We start from the raw sequence: 17061 nt of genomic DNA, 5'->3' as shown, positions 1-17061 counted from the left end.
TAACCTTAAAATAAAACGACATTTTTCCTGTACATTTTTCAATACAGACGTTCCTAAAAACAGTCCCGCTGCAAATGTTTACACCTGTCCTAAGTCAGGAATCTGATGTACAGTAGTTGTCGTCTGTTTATGTAGTTCATACATGTTTCTCATTTCTCGTTTTTATATAGATTAGACCGTTGGTTTTCCCGTTTGAATGGTTTTACACTAGTAATTTTTGGGGCCCTTTATAGCTTGCTGTTCGGTGTGAGTCAATGCTCCGTGTTGAAGGCCGTACCTTGACCTATAATGGTTTACTTTTATAAATTGTAACTTGGATGGAGAGTTGTCTCATTGGCACTCATACCACATCTTCCTATATCTACATAGACTGAATAGTGTGATGTTTGATCTGAATGATTGTTGTGAAAGTCTTGGAAGTGTAAAAATCAACATACTCATTAATCACTGTTCATGATTATAATGATGCAGCAAAAAAGAATATATATATATATGTAAAATAAATTTTATTTTTACATCATTTTTTTTTATGTAATTACCATCCACATTCATAAATGTAAACAAAACTCAAGAGCAGACATTTTACAGACACCAATTGATTTTTATCTAGATGGACCATGTCTCAATGATATAAAACAAACCACTGTAATTATCAAAACATTATGATAATATAACATCAATTTACAAAAAATATCCAGAATGAGAATGTGGATGACACTTGCAAAAGTGTATATTCTCAAAAACAAAAAAATAAATATGGGGCAGATTCAGTTTCCAAGGGACTCACTGAAACGTTTAATTTGTCCAATTTCATGAAAACTACAATCTCTGAAAATATATTTGCGAGTGACTTGGTCCAGTTTATACACCAATAAATTCCTTTAAAAAAGTGTTTAATCATATTATTCTTTAATTTTTTACCAAAAAAATTATTTTTCCACACTCGTAATCATCATCATACGTCAATACATGTAGTATATGTGTGTCATTGAATTGGCCAGGCGTATGAATTTATTTGTTGGTTAACGCAAAAATATGTACTCCGTGTAATTTGTTATCTGATAAAAAAATAAACTACAAAAAGTCTTATTTTCATTCAAATGAATTTTTTGTGTTTGTATTCAATTTAAAGATTAATGCAAAGTGAAAATAAATAGTTTTAACATTGAGTCGGATTGTGTTACTATCGCCTCATTGATTACAAAAAGAAGTTCGGTCAACATCGTCTAATGAAAAATAAACAATTTCAAGAACAACTACCCGAGGTCCTCTTGACCAATTATATCAAAGTATTCCCTAATATGCAAATCATATAAGAAGCATGATAATATAACATCAATTTACAATACATATCCAGGATGAGAATGTGGATTAAACTTGCAAAAGTATATATTCTCAAAAATAAAAAATAAATATGGGGCAGATTCAGTTTCCAAGGGACTCACTGAAACGTTTGTCCAATTTCATGAAAACTGCAATCTCTGAAAAATATTCCATTAAAAAAACTTTATATAAAGCAATAGTCTTGCCCTTAGATCAGATTGCTACAACAAATCTTAGAAAAATGTGGAAAAAGGGGTGGGGTAGGGATGGGCAAGATGGTAAAACTTTGGAACTGATACATTACTATATTGTTACTTTTATTCAACCTTATGAGTCCCCTCATTTCTGATTTATGGCCTAGCCTAATGCTTCTTATGTTGGTTCATGTAAATGAAGTGAAGTTATCTCCCCTTTATTAATATTCAGTTGACTTGTATTGTGAAATAAGCACCTACTTTTGTATAAAAGTTCATAAAAATCTGTTGAAAAATTTGTCAATCAAAATAAAAATCTGTAAGAGAAATAATCCTTCAGGCTTCAGAAATTTATCCACCAATATTGACTAATTGGAAAATATTTATATGTCATGTGATACTTATTGTTGCGTATCTGTCGAGGCAAACTTGGGTTATTGTACAAAATAGGAAACTGTGACAGATGTACATACAGAGTAATTACTAAAGGATGCTGCAATTTTATAACAGATCCCTAATTCTTATATATTTGAAGTGTAAGTACTCTTTGGTTACTCAAATTTTAGTAAAAACTTCAATTTATTCATAATCAACTTTTAGCAAGGGTTGTTTCAAAGGGTTAGATTTTTAGATAGGCAGAACCAATTTTTCTACTGAATTATAGCATATAAATATCAAATTTTCAGTCTTTAACCACATATACAGTCTATTCCTCTTTTTCAGAAAAAAACTTCTTGAACACATTTGCCATTTTCCCTTTCAAACCATGTTCCTGCATGATGGATTTTACGCCATCTTCATTGTTTCTTTTGTAAGCAAGCTCCAAGTGATGAAGGCTGAGACCTGTGCAGGAAAGTTTCCTTGCAGTGTCTTTTGAAATAACTTTTTTAACAATGACACTAGAAAAACCCTCTACAATTGACAAATAATTAAACGGAAATAAATCCTTTGCAGAACATGTCTGTTTCAGTTTAAGATGGAACAGTTTGTATAAACTTCTTACATCCTCCTCAGAATTATGAGCATCATAAACAATCTCCAGAAACTTTTGAACTAATGTTTGTTGCTTATAATTTTGAACATCAGCTTTTGGTATTTCACGTTTTGCAATTTTCAAAGTGTCAATGCATCCATAAATAAGGTTATCAAAAGAACTCAGCAGATTAAACTCTTGCAACAAATTTCTTAGTACAGGTACATCATATGAATGGATGTTATGACCAACAAGCACAGGACGAGATTTTTTCTGTATCATTTCAATTAGTTGAAGTAAGGCTTTTCTTATACATACGCTTTCAACTGGAACACCATGGCAATACATTTGGTTTCTCTCAAAAGAGAAAGTAATGCCGGTAACATCACTGGCCTTTGATGAAATAGGTTGTCGTGGAGACACATAAAGATTTAGCATGTTGGTCCCATCATATGCTGATATTTGTGTTATATCAGAGGTTCTTGATAACCCAGTTGTTTCTAAATCAAACACGACATATTCGTCTATGCCTTCCAAAGAATATTTAGTTGGAATCTTTTCAATGTCTCTTACCGTCACATTTTCTTCAATTTGTGGTTGATATGTTTCTCCTTCTATAACTGCTGCTTTAATTTGTTGAAAAGTTTTCTTATGCTAAAAAAGACAAAAAGAAAATATTCAGAAAAATCTTTTGTTTATACCTTAATAATTTGATTTTGGATGTAACGCGTCTTCTGATTGGCTGACGTTGTTTTGTTTATCAGCTCATAGACATAATTTTGTCATGTGACCGTGACGTCATCAACGTTTTTTCATGATTTACTCCGGTTTAAAATGGAATTTAGAACTAAATTATAAGAAATGACTGTAATATTTTTTCTGTCTATTCGAAATAACATAAAAAATGTGGTGCACACTTTAAAATAACCCGCTACACGGGTTATTCAGTGTGCACCACATTTTTGATGTTATTTCTTCATAGACAGAAAAAATATTACAGTCCTTCCTTAATTGTGTTGTTACATGTACATTGTAAAATAAAGGGAATATAACTCTTTATAACCATATTTTTCTTTTGAAATGTCATCATCTTGTTTTCTCTCTATTTTTGGCCAAATTGCAATTCATATTGTCTTTGGCAATTTATATTATAGTTTACCGATTTAACAATTTAACATAATTCATGTAAGTTTCACCATGTCCCTGTGCTTATTAATATGTTGGTCTTCTAGTCCAGTCAAACTAATTGCAACAGAAAATGTTTAAGTTCTAATCTATAGCATTAAGCCCTAAATATACACAGAAAAAAGTCCCATAAAATCTAACTTGAGGAAAACTCAAAATCAGCATTTTTTAAAATTTCCTATGGAAATTAGCATTGGAAGGGGAGATAACTCCGCAAAAATGAGTCTTCTTTTGTCAGTTTTTGGTTGATTTTTATTAAAATTTATGTAAAGGATGATACTTAGATGGGGTTATAAGTTTATATTTGACTATATTATATAATCTTCTGCTCATGAAATGTACAAAACCGAAGTGTTATGGGTATTTTTATTTTTTTTGGTGCATTTTTCATTAAAGAAATTGCAAATTTGTTGCTTTGTGACCATTTTGAAAAAAAAATGTGAAAATTTGGTATTGTTTATATCTGTATATTATATTTGTTCAGCATCTACCTTGTTTAAAGAAAATTTTATCAACAAAAAGAAGAATGTATGCTTAATTATTTTTATCAAATTTGACATTCTTTACCTTGACATGTTGAAAAATTCAATAAATGGTCAACTAATGAATTATGAAATCTAGATTGTAGCTTGATAAAAGATATGAAAACACCTTTAGAGTTGTTTGTTATACTCTAAAGACGGCTAAAATATCAAGAATCAATACATTTTGTTGAATAGAAGCGGTAAAGTTATAATTTTTTATCAATTTTCATTGATATTTCTGCCTTTTTTGCAGAGTTATCTCCCTTTTCAATGCAAATCTCCATAGGAATTTTAAATCGTGATTTTTTTAGTCTTCCTTTAGTAAGATTTTATGGGACTTTTTTCTGTGTATATTTTGGGTATAATGCTGAAGATTAAAACTTAAAAATCTTCAGTTGCAATTACTTTAAGGTTAGGGTCAAATTTATGCTAGATTGACTGGACTATTCTGTATTTTTAAAGTTGTGGTGTAATTATTCTTGAGATAACTTCTCTTATATATGCCACATCATGCTTTCAATTGTAAGACAGTTGATACACTAAAATCTAAATAAGACACACACCACCTATTCTTGGCCCTCGTTCCTATCCACATTGAAATTTTCACTTCAAAACATTTCATGGAAGCGAGATCAATAGACCTGTATTTATACAGCAGAGGGTACTGCACTGGTTAATAGAATTTTGGATACACCTAACAAGGCACTTCATATCTGAGAAACAGGCTAAATATGCCTCCAATTTTAGAATTCAATCATATACTTCTGTATTATTAAAAATTATCACTAAATTGCAGTGAGGTGAGACTTATATATTTCTTCCTGTTGAGGCTTTAATGTGACTTTGAGATGAAGAACCTCAATAAAAGAGCTGTTCCTTTTCTTTTTGTGTGTTTTTTGTTGTACATGTACTGGATACCCCATATCCTTTGTTTTTTCTGTTATATGGCTGTCACTAAATTGACTAATTATATGCCATGAAGTTTTACCTTTCTTTTAAATCTGTCACGTTTGAAATGAACTGAGGAGCTATTCTTCTTTTGCCAGAGTCTCTTTCTGTCAAACCTCTGTCCAACTCTAACAGAAATTGTGCCTGGTGACAGCAATGCTTTCTTGTTAACCTAAAACAAGGTAAACTAGTGAGAAATGTTTTAGATGACAAAAATCATAAACCTTCCCTTTAAATTCTATATTCGACCTTTGGATAAGGTCACATGAAGGTCAACCACACACTGCTTTATATTCAAACAATTAAAAACCAAATTAACATCATTTATGGTGTGGACAAGTATTGCTGAGAAAAAGTTGATTAAAAAAACACAATTAAGTCCAATTTGAACTTGATCACCTTTGTAAGGTCATTCACCTTTGTATATAATTTGACAACAAGAGGCTGTCAGAGTGACAGCAAACCGGATTTTCCTGCAGAGGTCGAACCCTGAACAGTTGAGCAAGTATGGACACTACATTTAAGCTTAAAACAGCTCTGAATTTGGATTGTGATTGAATATTTGACACAGCATAGGTTTGTGACACAAAATGAATGTGGTTTAAGAACTGAAATACTTGAAATTGGACATTTAAATACCTATTATGGTCCAATAGCAAAAATCTAAGTACATATTAGAATCAGCATATCAAAGAACCCCAAGAATTCAATTTTTGATGAAATCAGACAAAAGTTTAATTTAAGACCCTTTGGACCTCAATGTGGACCAACTTGATAAAGGAGCCCACAATCCAAAATCTCTCAATACATGTTAGATTCAGCATTTCAAAGAACCCCATAAATAATTTTTTTGTTGAATCAAACAAAGTTTAATTTTGGACCCTGATTTGGACCAACTTGAAAACTGGGCCCAAAAATCTAATATTTCAATACAGGTTTAGATTCAGCATTTGAAAGTACCCTATATATATTTAATTTATGTTGAAATGAAACACAGGTTAATTTTATCCATAATATTTTCTGTGCAAAGGGAAATAACTCAAACTGGATAAATAGTTCTCTAAAATAAGATATGATGCAATTTTTCAAATCATAACCAATAATATGATAACAACAACCAGTGATGACTAAGTTCTCTAAAATTAGATATCATTTATCACTCAAACATTGCTAGAATCAGCATATCAAAGAACCAAAGAATTCAATTTTTGATGAAATTAATCAAAAGTGTAATTTAGGACCCTTTGGAACTCAATGTGGTATTATCTTATTAATAATGAAAAGAAATACAGGTTTAGATTAAGCATTTCAAAGAACCCTATATATATTCAATTTATGTTGAAATCAAACACAGTTTAATTTTGGACCCCAATTTGGACCAACTTGAAAACTAGACCCAAAATCAGAAATCTAAATATATGTTTATTAATAGACAATATAAGCTTAGTTTTTAAAGGAGTTTACTCCATCAAAAAAAAAATATATATAGCATTCAGAAAATTAGTTTTTCCAGAATAACAAACAAACTTGCCACAAAATTCTACAAACAATTTACCAAAGAAAAGAAGAAAAAAATCCAAAATTTTATTTATCATTAATACAATTTCATTTCAAAATCTATAAAACTTATCAGTAACAAGAAATAATTGTAACAGAATGCTGTTACTAAGTCTCCCAAACAAAGCTCCAATAATTCGTCATTCCCATTGTCCCTTGACATTGGGCAATGTCCAGTACAAATTGGTTTATGATATGCATTAGTGACGCCTATGGATTGACCCTGTATGTCATTCAAATCTTCTTTATTTTTTATGGTTTAGGGGTGGAGATCCCGACCGTTTACAAGTTCATATGGTTTAGGGGTAGGGATCTTGACCATTTACAAGTTCTTAAACAGGAGGGGGTGGGGTGACCCCAGGGGACTCGCCTTATATTTCATTTGATTTGTTTTATTGTCCCATTCAAGAATATATATGGTTTAGGGATGGGGATCTCGACGGTTTACAAGTTCTTAAACAGGATGGGGTGGGGTGACCCCAGGGGACTCACCTTTTATTTCATTAGATTTGTTTTATTGTCCCATTCAAGAATATATATGGTTTAGGGGTGGGGATCTCGACTGTTTACAAGTTATCAAAAAGAAGGGGGGTGGGGGTGACCCCCATGGACTTCCCCTATATATCATTTGATTTGTTTTATTGTCCAATTCTAGAATATATATGGTTTAGGGGTAGGGATCTTGACCATTTACAAGTTCTTAAACAGGAGTGGGTGGGGGTGACCCCAGGGGACTCGCCTTATATTTCAATTGATTTGTTTTATTGTCCCATTCAAGAATATATATGGTTTCGGGGTGGGGATCTTGACCGTTTACAAGTTTTCAAAAAGAAGGGGGTGGTGGTTTCCGCATGGGGATCTTGACCGTTTACAAGTTTTCAAAAAGAAAGGGGGTGAGGGTTACCCCAGGGGATTTCATCTCAATTTCATTTGATTTGTTTTATTGTCCCATTCAAGAATATATATGGTTTAGGGGTGGGGATCTCGACTATTTACAAGTTATCAAAAAGAAGGGGGGTGGGGGTGACCCCCATGGACTTCCTCTATATATCATTTGATTTGTTTTATTTTCCCATTCAAGAATATATATGGTTTAGGGGTGGGGATCTCGACGGTTTACAAGTTCTTAAACAGGATGGGGTGGGGTGACCCCAGGGGACTCGCCTTTTATTTCATTTGATTTGTTTTATTGTCCCATACAAGAATATATATGGTTTAGGGGTGGGGATATCAACCGTTTACAAGATAAAAGCACATTCTCAAATTGAAGGCGGGTGGGGGTAAGAATATATATGGTTCAGGGATACTTAATTATCTACAAAATGTCTAATAATGAACAGTAAATTTCAAATTTCATTTATACAGTCCTACTAGTAAATTTCAAACTTTATATATACAGTCCTACAGATCTTATCAGGAAACAGAAAATTTTCAAATAAATCTGTCACTCCAATGATATTATATGTTAAGATATAACCCAGATCTAATTAATAATTAATAATGTAATTAACTTCAAAATGTCTAATAATATAGCTTATCATCATTACCACTTAGGAAATAGATAATTTTCGAATAAATCTGTCACTCCAATTTTTATTGTGAGATAAGACATTATGCTTAGTCATAAAAAAGATAACAAGAGTAAAATATTTGAAAATTCCACTTTTGGATTTTAAAAATGGCTAAAACACAAAGGAGATATACTTATATCTTGAAAACTGAACTAGACCTTCATTAAGTCCCAGGAAACAACATATTTAAATTTGAAAAAAATTTGTTAAAGCGTTTTCATGTTATTGTGCTGACACTGTTTGGCAGCCGCCCGTAGGACCGCCCAGCCGCCCGCCGTACATCACCATTTTAATAACTAATATTTCCTTCCAAAATCAGGTTAAAAATCACTGTGTCAGTTTTCAAATTATTGTTTAGAAACCTAAAATGACAGGTCACAAACATTATACTATGTTTATGTTACATGGGGTAAAATAAAACAGGAAATACACAGTATTTATAATATATAAGCTGTAACACAATACCTTGTTAACCCAGGTATAACCTTCATTCTTCTGAAGAACTGCAGCTGAAACTCTTGCTTTTAATGAGCTGGTTCCACCATATGATCTACAAAAAGAAATTTCACAGTTAATATTGTAAAGCAGCTGTCAGAAGATTAAACTAGCTAAAATTATTATAAAACTGTTTCAGGGGGAATAACTGTTCAAACATTTTTGAATTGTTCACTTTTGTTTCATAAGATCTCATATTAGTTTTTAAAATTTTGAAATTATATCTATAAAAGTTTTGGAGTTGAATCACAAAACCTTTGCCACCTGTCGTCTCCTAGGCCTGCCCCCCTCATATCAAAAATTTAATTTTATAAAGTGAAACTTAAATTCATGTTAAACTGTTTGCACTGTTGGTTATTTTTTGTTTATACAGTGATATCAAAATGAAGGATTGTTTTTTAAGAATATGCTAATGATCATAGTTTAAAAAAGAATTCTGCTAAGTCAGTTTTCAGAGAAAAAAATTCTGAAATAGTCAATTTTCTAATGACAGATAAACAGCAATCATCTCCCTTTGAAATTGAAAGAATTCTATTTTGTATTGCTATGTTTATATTCATTTTCTTTGTGTTTGATGTTGGAATCATTTTGGGATGTTACTGAAAGGTTATAATCAATGTTTTTAGTTACTGACCTATTTTTTGGAGCCTTGCTTGCAACTATATTGTTGAAGTTTTCATTGCTCTGTGTTGAGCCTAAATCTACAAGTTGGCTTGATCTTTTCTTGTAATTTTCTGTCACTGTCTCTAACTGCTTACGCAGGTTCTCATTTGTCAATGGTTCACCTTTTGGGAGATGTTTATATCTGAAATGATATCAAAGAAAATAGTTGAAATGTCATACATTATATGAATGTTGATTTATGGGAATGTTTCAAATTGATCTATACTGTACAATTTTATTTACCTGTCCATTTAGTTAAATAGCTTGCTTGAATATTCCTAAAGAGGCTGAACTGTGTTATTCATTATGTATTGTAATGCGTTTTTTTTTATAACAAGGATTTTGATTGGACAACATCACATATCTTCAGGGGGTAAAACTGATGATGTACCTGTTGGAAGAAATTTTTTGCGCTGTGCCAGATGACATTTCCAAAATATAAAAACAACAAGAATGTGTCCCAAGTACATGGATGCCCCATCCGCACTATCATTTTCTATGTTCAGTGGACCGTGAAAATGGGACAAAATCTCTAATTTGGCATTAAAATTAGAAGGATCATATCATAGGGAACATGTGTACTAAGTTTCAAGTTGATTGGACTTCAACTTCATCAAAAACTACCTCAACCAAAAACTTTAACCTGAAGCGGGACAGCCGAACGGACGGACGAACGAACCGACATATGGACGAACGGACGCACAGACAGACCAGAAAACATAATGCCCATAAATGGGGCATAAAAATTTATTGAGAAAATAAGACTTGTGCATAACAATAACTGTGTTGTATTTGAATATTTGCTGATGGTTTTATCTTACATTTTTTAGTCACCCGAAAACTCATTTGGTGATAGTAACAGCACAGATGGAATAGTCCATTGGCAAGTATTCAAATACAACACAATTATTGTTCAATTCCAGGAAAAAATGTTCTTCAATTAACCATTACAAGTCTTTTTATTGTCTGTAAATTATTTTGGTACTAATGATCCTATAATTGTATTTACCTGGAGAAAAACCTTTTGTTTTTGTTTGTTTTATAGAATGAGAGGATGTACTTGTTTTATTGTATATTGTTTTTTTTCTGCATTTATATGACAAAACTGGTTGTCAGCATTTAAAATAGCAATAACAGCTCCCAAACTTAACTTTTGTTCTGGCATATATCACTCATAATAAAAATATAAAAAAAACGTTCATATATATGTATAACATCCTTCAAATTTAAAAAAATTCAAACCTGTATGTTGATGGTTGCTTGGAATATGTGCACCAATCCCCAGAACAGCCTGAATGGTCTCCAAAGAGGTGTGGAACTATACTGTCTAATCTTTCACAAAGTTCATCCTCCTTTGACTGTTTTGAACTTATAGCATACATATAGCATCTAAGTATGTAAGGAATAACTCCTTTCCCCTTCAGCTCTCTGTACTTATTTGCTGCTGCATACAGTTGTTTCGACAGATTTTTCTTGACATGGTTCTTGTCGTCTCTTTTTTTAATTTTTTCAAATTTTTGCTTCAGCCTTGATGTTGTTGTAGAGTCATTATCTGCGTGAATAATGCCAACTGTGCACCCTCTGTCGTCCATCCTTGTAACCATGGATAAAGCCATGTCAGGCTCCATGCCTTTACTTGACCCTGTAACAAAAAAGGACATTGTAATTAATACAATTAATTACGTGAGAACTGTTTTGGATGACTGAAACATATTTCATCTCCCGTCTTATAACTAACACAAGAGTGCACACACTGAAATGTCTCGCCTTCTTTACTAATCATTGATATTATGTTGATAGTCCTAAATATAAAGCTTTATTACAACTGTCACATAAACTTAACATTAACCAAGTAAACTAAACATTGACCAATGAACCATGAAAATGAGGTCAAGGTCAGATGAACCATGCTAGGCAGGCATGTACAGCTAACAGTTCTTCCATACAACAAATATAGTTGACCTATTGCTTATAGTTTAAGAAAAACAGACCAAAACACAAAAACTTAACACTGAGCAATGAACCTTGAAAATGAGGTCAAGGTCAAATAAAACCTGCGTGACTGCCAAATAGATCATAAAATATTTCCATACACCAAATATAGTTGAACTATTGCATATAGTATTAGAAAAAAAGACCAAAACTCAAAAAACTTAACTTTGACCACTGACCATGAAAATGAGGTCAAGGTCAGATGACACCTGCCCGCTAGACATGTACACCTTACAATCATTCCATACACCAAATATAGTAGACCTATGGCATACAGTATAAGAAAAACAGACCAAAACACAAAAACTTAACTAAAACCACTGAACCATGAAAATGAGGTCAAGGTCAGATGACACCTGCCAGTTGGACATGTACACCTTACAGTCCTTCCATACACCGAATATACTAGACCTATTGCTTATAGTATCTGAGATATGGACTTGACCACCAAAACTTAACCTTGTTCATTGATCCATGAAATGAGGTCGAGGTCAAGTGAAAACTGTCTGACGGGCATGAGGACCTTGCAAGGTACGCACATACCAAATGTAGTTGAACTATTGCATATAGTATTAGATAAAAAGACCAAAACTCAAAAACATAACTTTGACCACTGAACCATGAAAATGAGGTCAAGGTCAGATGACACCTGCCCGCTAGACATGTACACCTTACAATCATTCCATACACCAAATATAGTAGACCTATGGCATACAGTATAAGAAAAACAGACCAAAACACAAAAATTTAACTATAACCACTGAACCATGAAAATGAGGTCAAGGTCAGATGACACCTGCCAGTTGGACATGTACACCTTACAGTCCTTCCATACACTGAATATACTAGACCTATTGCTTATAGTATCTGAGCTATGGACTTGACCACCAAAACTTAACCTTGTTTACTGATCCATGAAATGAGGTCGAGGTCAAGTGAAAACTGGCTGACGGGCATGAGGATCTTGCAAGGTACGCACATACCAAATATAGTTATCCTATTACTTATAATAAGAGAGAATCTAACATTACAAAAAATCTTAACTTTTTTTTCAAGTAGTCAACCATGAAAATGAGGTCAAGGACATTGGACATGTGACTGACGGAAACTTCGTAACATAAGGCATCCATATACAAAGTATGAAGCATCCAGACCTTCCACCTTCTAAAATATAAAGCTTTTAAGAAGTTAGCTAATGCCACCGCCGCCGGATCACTATCCCTATGTCGAGCTTTCTGCGACAAAAGTCGCAGGCTTGACAAAAACTAAATTATTTGACATTGTAGTCTAAGAATAAGGTAATTTAAAGGTCATGGTGGTACACAACACACATACTTGATTTGTAAGTGCATAGCCATAAGGCGGTGTTATGACTATGCAATCATAAACCAAATATCATTGTCCTTTTTTCAAGGACCAAAACAAAAAGTTATGTTTTTGTAACTGTAATAATTAAAACTAGACTCATTGAGATGGAAGCCATCTCTGTGGGCCTCGCTGTGAATAATGTGTGGAAATTTGTTTGTATCTTTACCATTATGGTCATGTGATTGTCAACAGAACCAAAGTTTTTTTACCTTGACCTTTGACCTAGGAAGTTGTACATACATAAAGACACACCCTCTGGTGTTGGTTAATATACATGTTAAGTATAAACTTTGAAATCATAATGGTTCTGAAGATATAGAGCAGACACAATCTTCACCATAGGACATGGGTTGTCAACTGAAACCCAAGTATGAAATCATAATGATTTTCTAGATATAGAGGGGACACAACTTGTTACAGACGGACAGACTGGTCACTATAGGGCAACCTCCATTCGGAAAGATTGCTATAAAAAATTATTTGTTACAAATGTATGTGCTAGCTATAGTTACAACTTGTGATATTCTTATTGTTGTCTGGATAACTAATTTGCATAAACTAAAACAGATTGTGGATATGGTGACGTTTTCACAGAAGGCTGGATTAACCTTAAATCTTTGGATTTTGCTGGAAAAAAACGTTTTAAAAAAATTGTTGTTTGTGTACCTTGCCAATTACTGTTGCATTGATGATTTGGAATTTTTTCCTTTCTTCCCAAATGATGCTGGCATATACTGCAAAGTTTAGTTCTTATATCATAGTCTAGAATTTTCCCTGTCTTTACACCAACTAGACTGGAATGTCCTGAAATATACGAAGTCCGTGTCCTTTTTAGTCACATAAGAAAAGGTCAAAAACAGTTTCTGATAATTATATTCAAAATAGAAAAAAAAGGATAATGTTTGCAAATATAACTTAAAAGGTTTATCTATATGACACAGATGTAAATGTGAGTTTTGCTTAGCTTTTTTTGCTGTTTAGCCATAAGTTACAAATAAACCTAAAAATTCCAATGTCAGGTATCTGTTCCAATATCACAATCTACCTTATTACCAAATTTCATTGAAATAAAATAGTAGCTGAGAAATGGACCTTTAATTAGGCCATTAGTTTTCTTGTTTGAATTGTTTTATATTGTCCTTTCTGGGCCCTAAATAGCTGACAATGCGGTATGGACTTTACTCATTGTTGAAGGCTGTACAGTGACCTATAGTTGTTAATTTCTGTGTCATTTGGTCTCTTGTGGAGAGTTGTCTCATTGGCAATCATTATGAATCATACCACATCTTCTTTTTTATACTCAACACATTACTGTAGGGTAGAATGGCCTACTTTTTAGTGAACCCCAATGTGCAGTACTACTAGTTATTCATATGGTATATCTATTGATCAAATATCATTGGTCTACCATGTACAGTAGGTGAGATATGGACTTAAACATAAAAACTTAACTAAAATTGGGAGGAAAGGACAGATATACAGAGGGACAAGGGTAAACCTAAATGTACCTATGATTTTCATAGTTGGAACCTAAATAGTTATTTTGGACGAGTTTATTGATGTGTAAACCTGACAGAATTAAAGACTAACATGCATATTTTAATTTTTACATAAAGTCCTTCTGACTTGATTCAGTTTATATGCAATTCGGTAACCTAGTGAGCACACATCAATAAACTCCTCCACTTTTATTTCTATAATATTACTGATGTTGACATGATACCTGTGTTACTGTTATATTGCCAACCAGAGCCTCTTGTTTGCCAGCCAGCATCAAAACTGCATTCTAATTCATCACTTGGGGAAATAGCTTTTTCTTCTGCACTAGCAGTTTTACAGGAATCAGATGCCTCATCCATAAGTGACAATGCTATACATTTCTCCTTCTTTTTCAGTGTCTTGGGATCAGGTGGGGGTATGTTACATGTGCTGAGAAAATTCACAACATGATCAGGACCCATTCCAGAGTGCATCATTGCTGAAATCATTATGATTTACTATGATTATCAATTTTTACCACCTACATACTGCATATATATATATCTTTATCAATTAAATTAATTACAATTCAATAATAGAGCTCAGGTGACAATTGATAAAGCTACAACCTAGTGAGCTCACAAAATTCAATGTCAAAGTTCATTATGACATTTTTAATATTCAAGCAGAAATACATAGAAATTATAACTTCCTAGCTTACTTAAATCAATTTAAGGCCATCTTTAATAAATTATTGCTTTGCTGTTTACCAACTAGTGTGGGTATAAAGATAAGATTTTTTTTTCTTTTCTGAATGATGCTTAAAACCCTCTTAATTCAAAATAGTGTTATAAAAAAATAGAATAAAAATTTTCATCCCAGGAAATGAGAAAATCTTTTTCTTAGTTTACTTAGGCAAGTTTTAAATTAGAAAGAACAATATATACATCCCCTGCAGTGATTTGTAATAGCTACGCTGTAAGCCATAGACATATTAGCAATCCTTGGTGTAAGCAACACTGTAAATAATAAATTACACTACATAGTACACAAATTTGAACACCCCATACCCATGTCATGAGTTTGAAAGAAACTACTTTAAAAAACATTAAACGTGTCAGAATGATAAATAAAATAGAATTAATAATCTAACTTTCCTACTTTTTTTCTTACAATAAAGCTTTTTGCACATACCAAGAGCAACTTTTGAGTTGATATCAAATGCTCCTTTTTCATTCCGCTTGCCTGTAGATACCAGTTTCATACCAGAGCATATCTGACATACCACCTCCAAAAGACTTCCTAAGCCGTACCTGTAAGATAAAAATTTAATATACTGAAAGGTAGCTGATATCATTTTGTTTTATCGTGAGGCCAAACTTAAAATATATGTTGTTTCCCCTTTTTAGACCCAAATTTTATATAGTGGGTAAGTACTGGGTAGGTACATGTACAAAAATGTACCTGAAGGTTCATGTAGGAAAAATATCTTATTTAACATTTATGAAAGGAAATTTACAAAAATGTCATGAAATTTATATTTTTTATTATTTATCAAGAGACTTGAAAGAAAACAACTACATTTTGTATTTCTATTTAGAATGTCAAAACAAAACTTTTTGAGTAGGGACATTTTTCTTGTGTAGGTTGCATTATATAAGGGGAAGGGAAAAGAAACAAAATTCAATTTATATAAGATGTGGTATGATTTCCAATGAGACAACTCTCTAAACAAATCTCAACAAGAGACCAAATGACACAGAATTTAACAACTATCGGTGAGTCAGGGCCTACAAAAATGAGTAAAACCCATATCGCATAGTGAGCTAAAATGTATAATAGGCAAAGAAACAATCGCTGTCCTGTTAGTATTGATTTCCTACAAGGGTTTGGATTGAGAGAAAAATTGTAAAGATATCTGCCAGCAGGACATATTTGAAAGTGAATTGCAATCATATTCCTACAAACTTCACATGGTTTTGATAGTTTGTAAAAAATGAAGGGGTGCTAAAAATTATTGTTTACCTCATTTCACCTACTATATCCTTCAGATAGAGTGGGGTGTTGCATCTGTTGCAGAAGAGTTGTTCCGCTAGCACTTCCAACTCAACAACCCTCCTGCCTTCATTCCATAAGATGTTTTTACTGTGTCCGATATCAGTTGAAACAGTAACATTGGAGGCTATGTTCTCAACTGATACCGGTGTCTCTTGAATCATTGTCGGTTCTAATGGCAATTCTCCCCTCGTACCGTAATCATGGTCTCCCCATTGAGTAAATTTATCTCTCTCGTTCAAAGTGTTCATCCTTTTAGATTTTTTGAATCTGTCGTTCTTAATAAACCGACCGCGAACACGAAGGCGGTCGCAGTCGTCTGCCATTTTCTTTGTTTACCTTGTCTACCGATTGCGTAAAAAAAGAATCGGAACCGATTTTAATTACGCAAAATGCACGTGCTATAATAGGTCATGTGATACCCGTCCGTCTCTACCTTAAGTCAAGGGCACCCTACAAGTGCCAATGGTGCACTTGAATAGGTTCATATTTGTACTTTTTTTTATCTAAATATCTATTTAAAAACTTGTTTTAGGGAAATCATTGCTAGCACTGCATGCAGACAGCAGTAATCTATTAAGTCCCCAAATGTCAAATATTTGAAAGGGAAAAGGGAGTGGATTTTTTATAAACTTTCCATATGTTTAACATTGAAACTACAAAAACATGAAAAAGGTACATAACTCTTAATTATAAACCAGCACACACAAGCTCTATGAGTACTTTATATTTTA

At 32.9% G+C, this 17061-nt stretch overlaps 1 protein-coding gene across 1 annotated transcript; it reads right to left on the bottom strand.

Moving 5' to 3' along the window:
* Positions 1–489: 489 nt before the first annotated feature.
* LOC127725685 (uncharacterized) lies at positions 490–16763 on the bottom strand. Its single transcript, XM_052232842.1, has 9 exons — positions 16298–16763; positions 15467–15585; positions 14517–14771; positions 13460–13597; positions 10676–11075; positions 9405–9575; positions 8741–8825; positions 5188–5319; positions 490–3144 (listed from the first exon to the last, which is right to left on the bottom strand). Exons 1-9 carry the CDS (start codon positions 16651–16653, stop codon positions 2224–2226), a joined length of 2577 nt encoding a protein of 858 aa, XP_052088802.1. The 5' UTR covers positions 16654–16763; the 3' UTR covers positions 490–2223.
* Positions 16764–17061: the final 298 nt, after the last annotated feature.

Source organism: Mytilus californianus, unplaced genomic scaffold, assembly GCF_021869535.1.
Source record: "Mytilus californianus isolate M0D057914Y unplaced genomic scaffold, xbMytCali1.0.p SCAF_15, whole genome shotgun sequence".
NCBI classification, from domain to species: Eukaryota; Metazoa; Mollusca; class Bivalvia; order Mytilida; family Mytilidae; genus Mytilus; species Mytilus californianus.
This window is presented reverse-complemented; position numbering and strand designations above follow the sequence as displayed.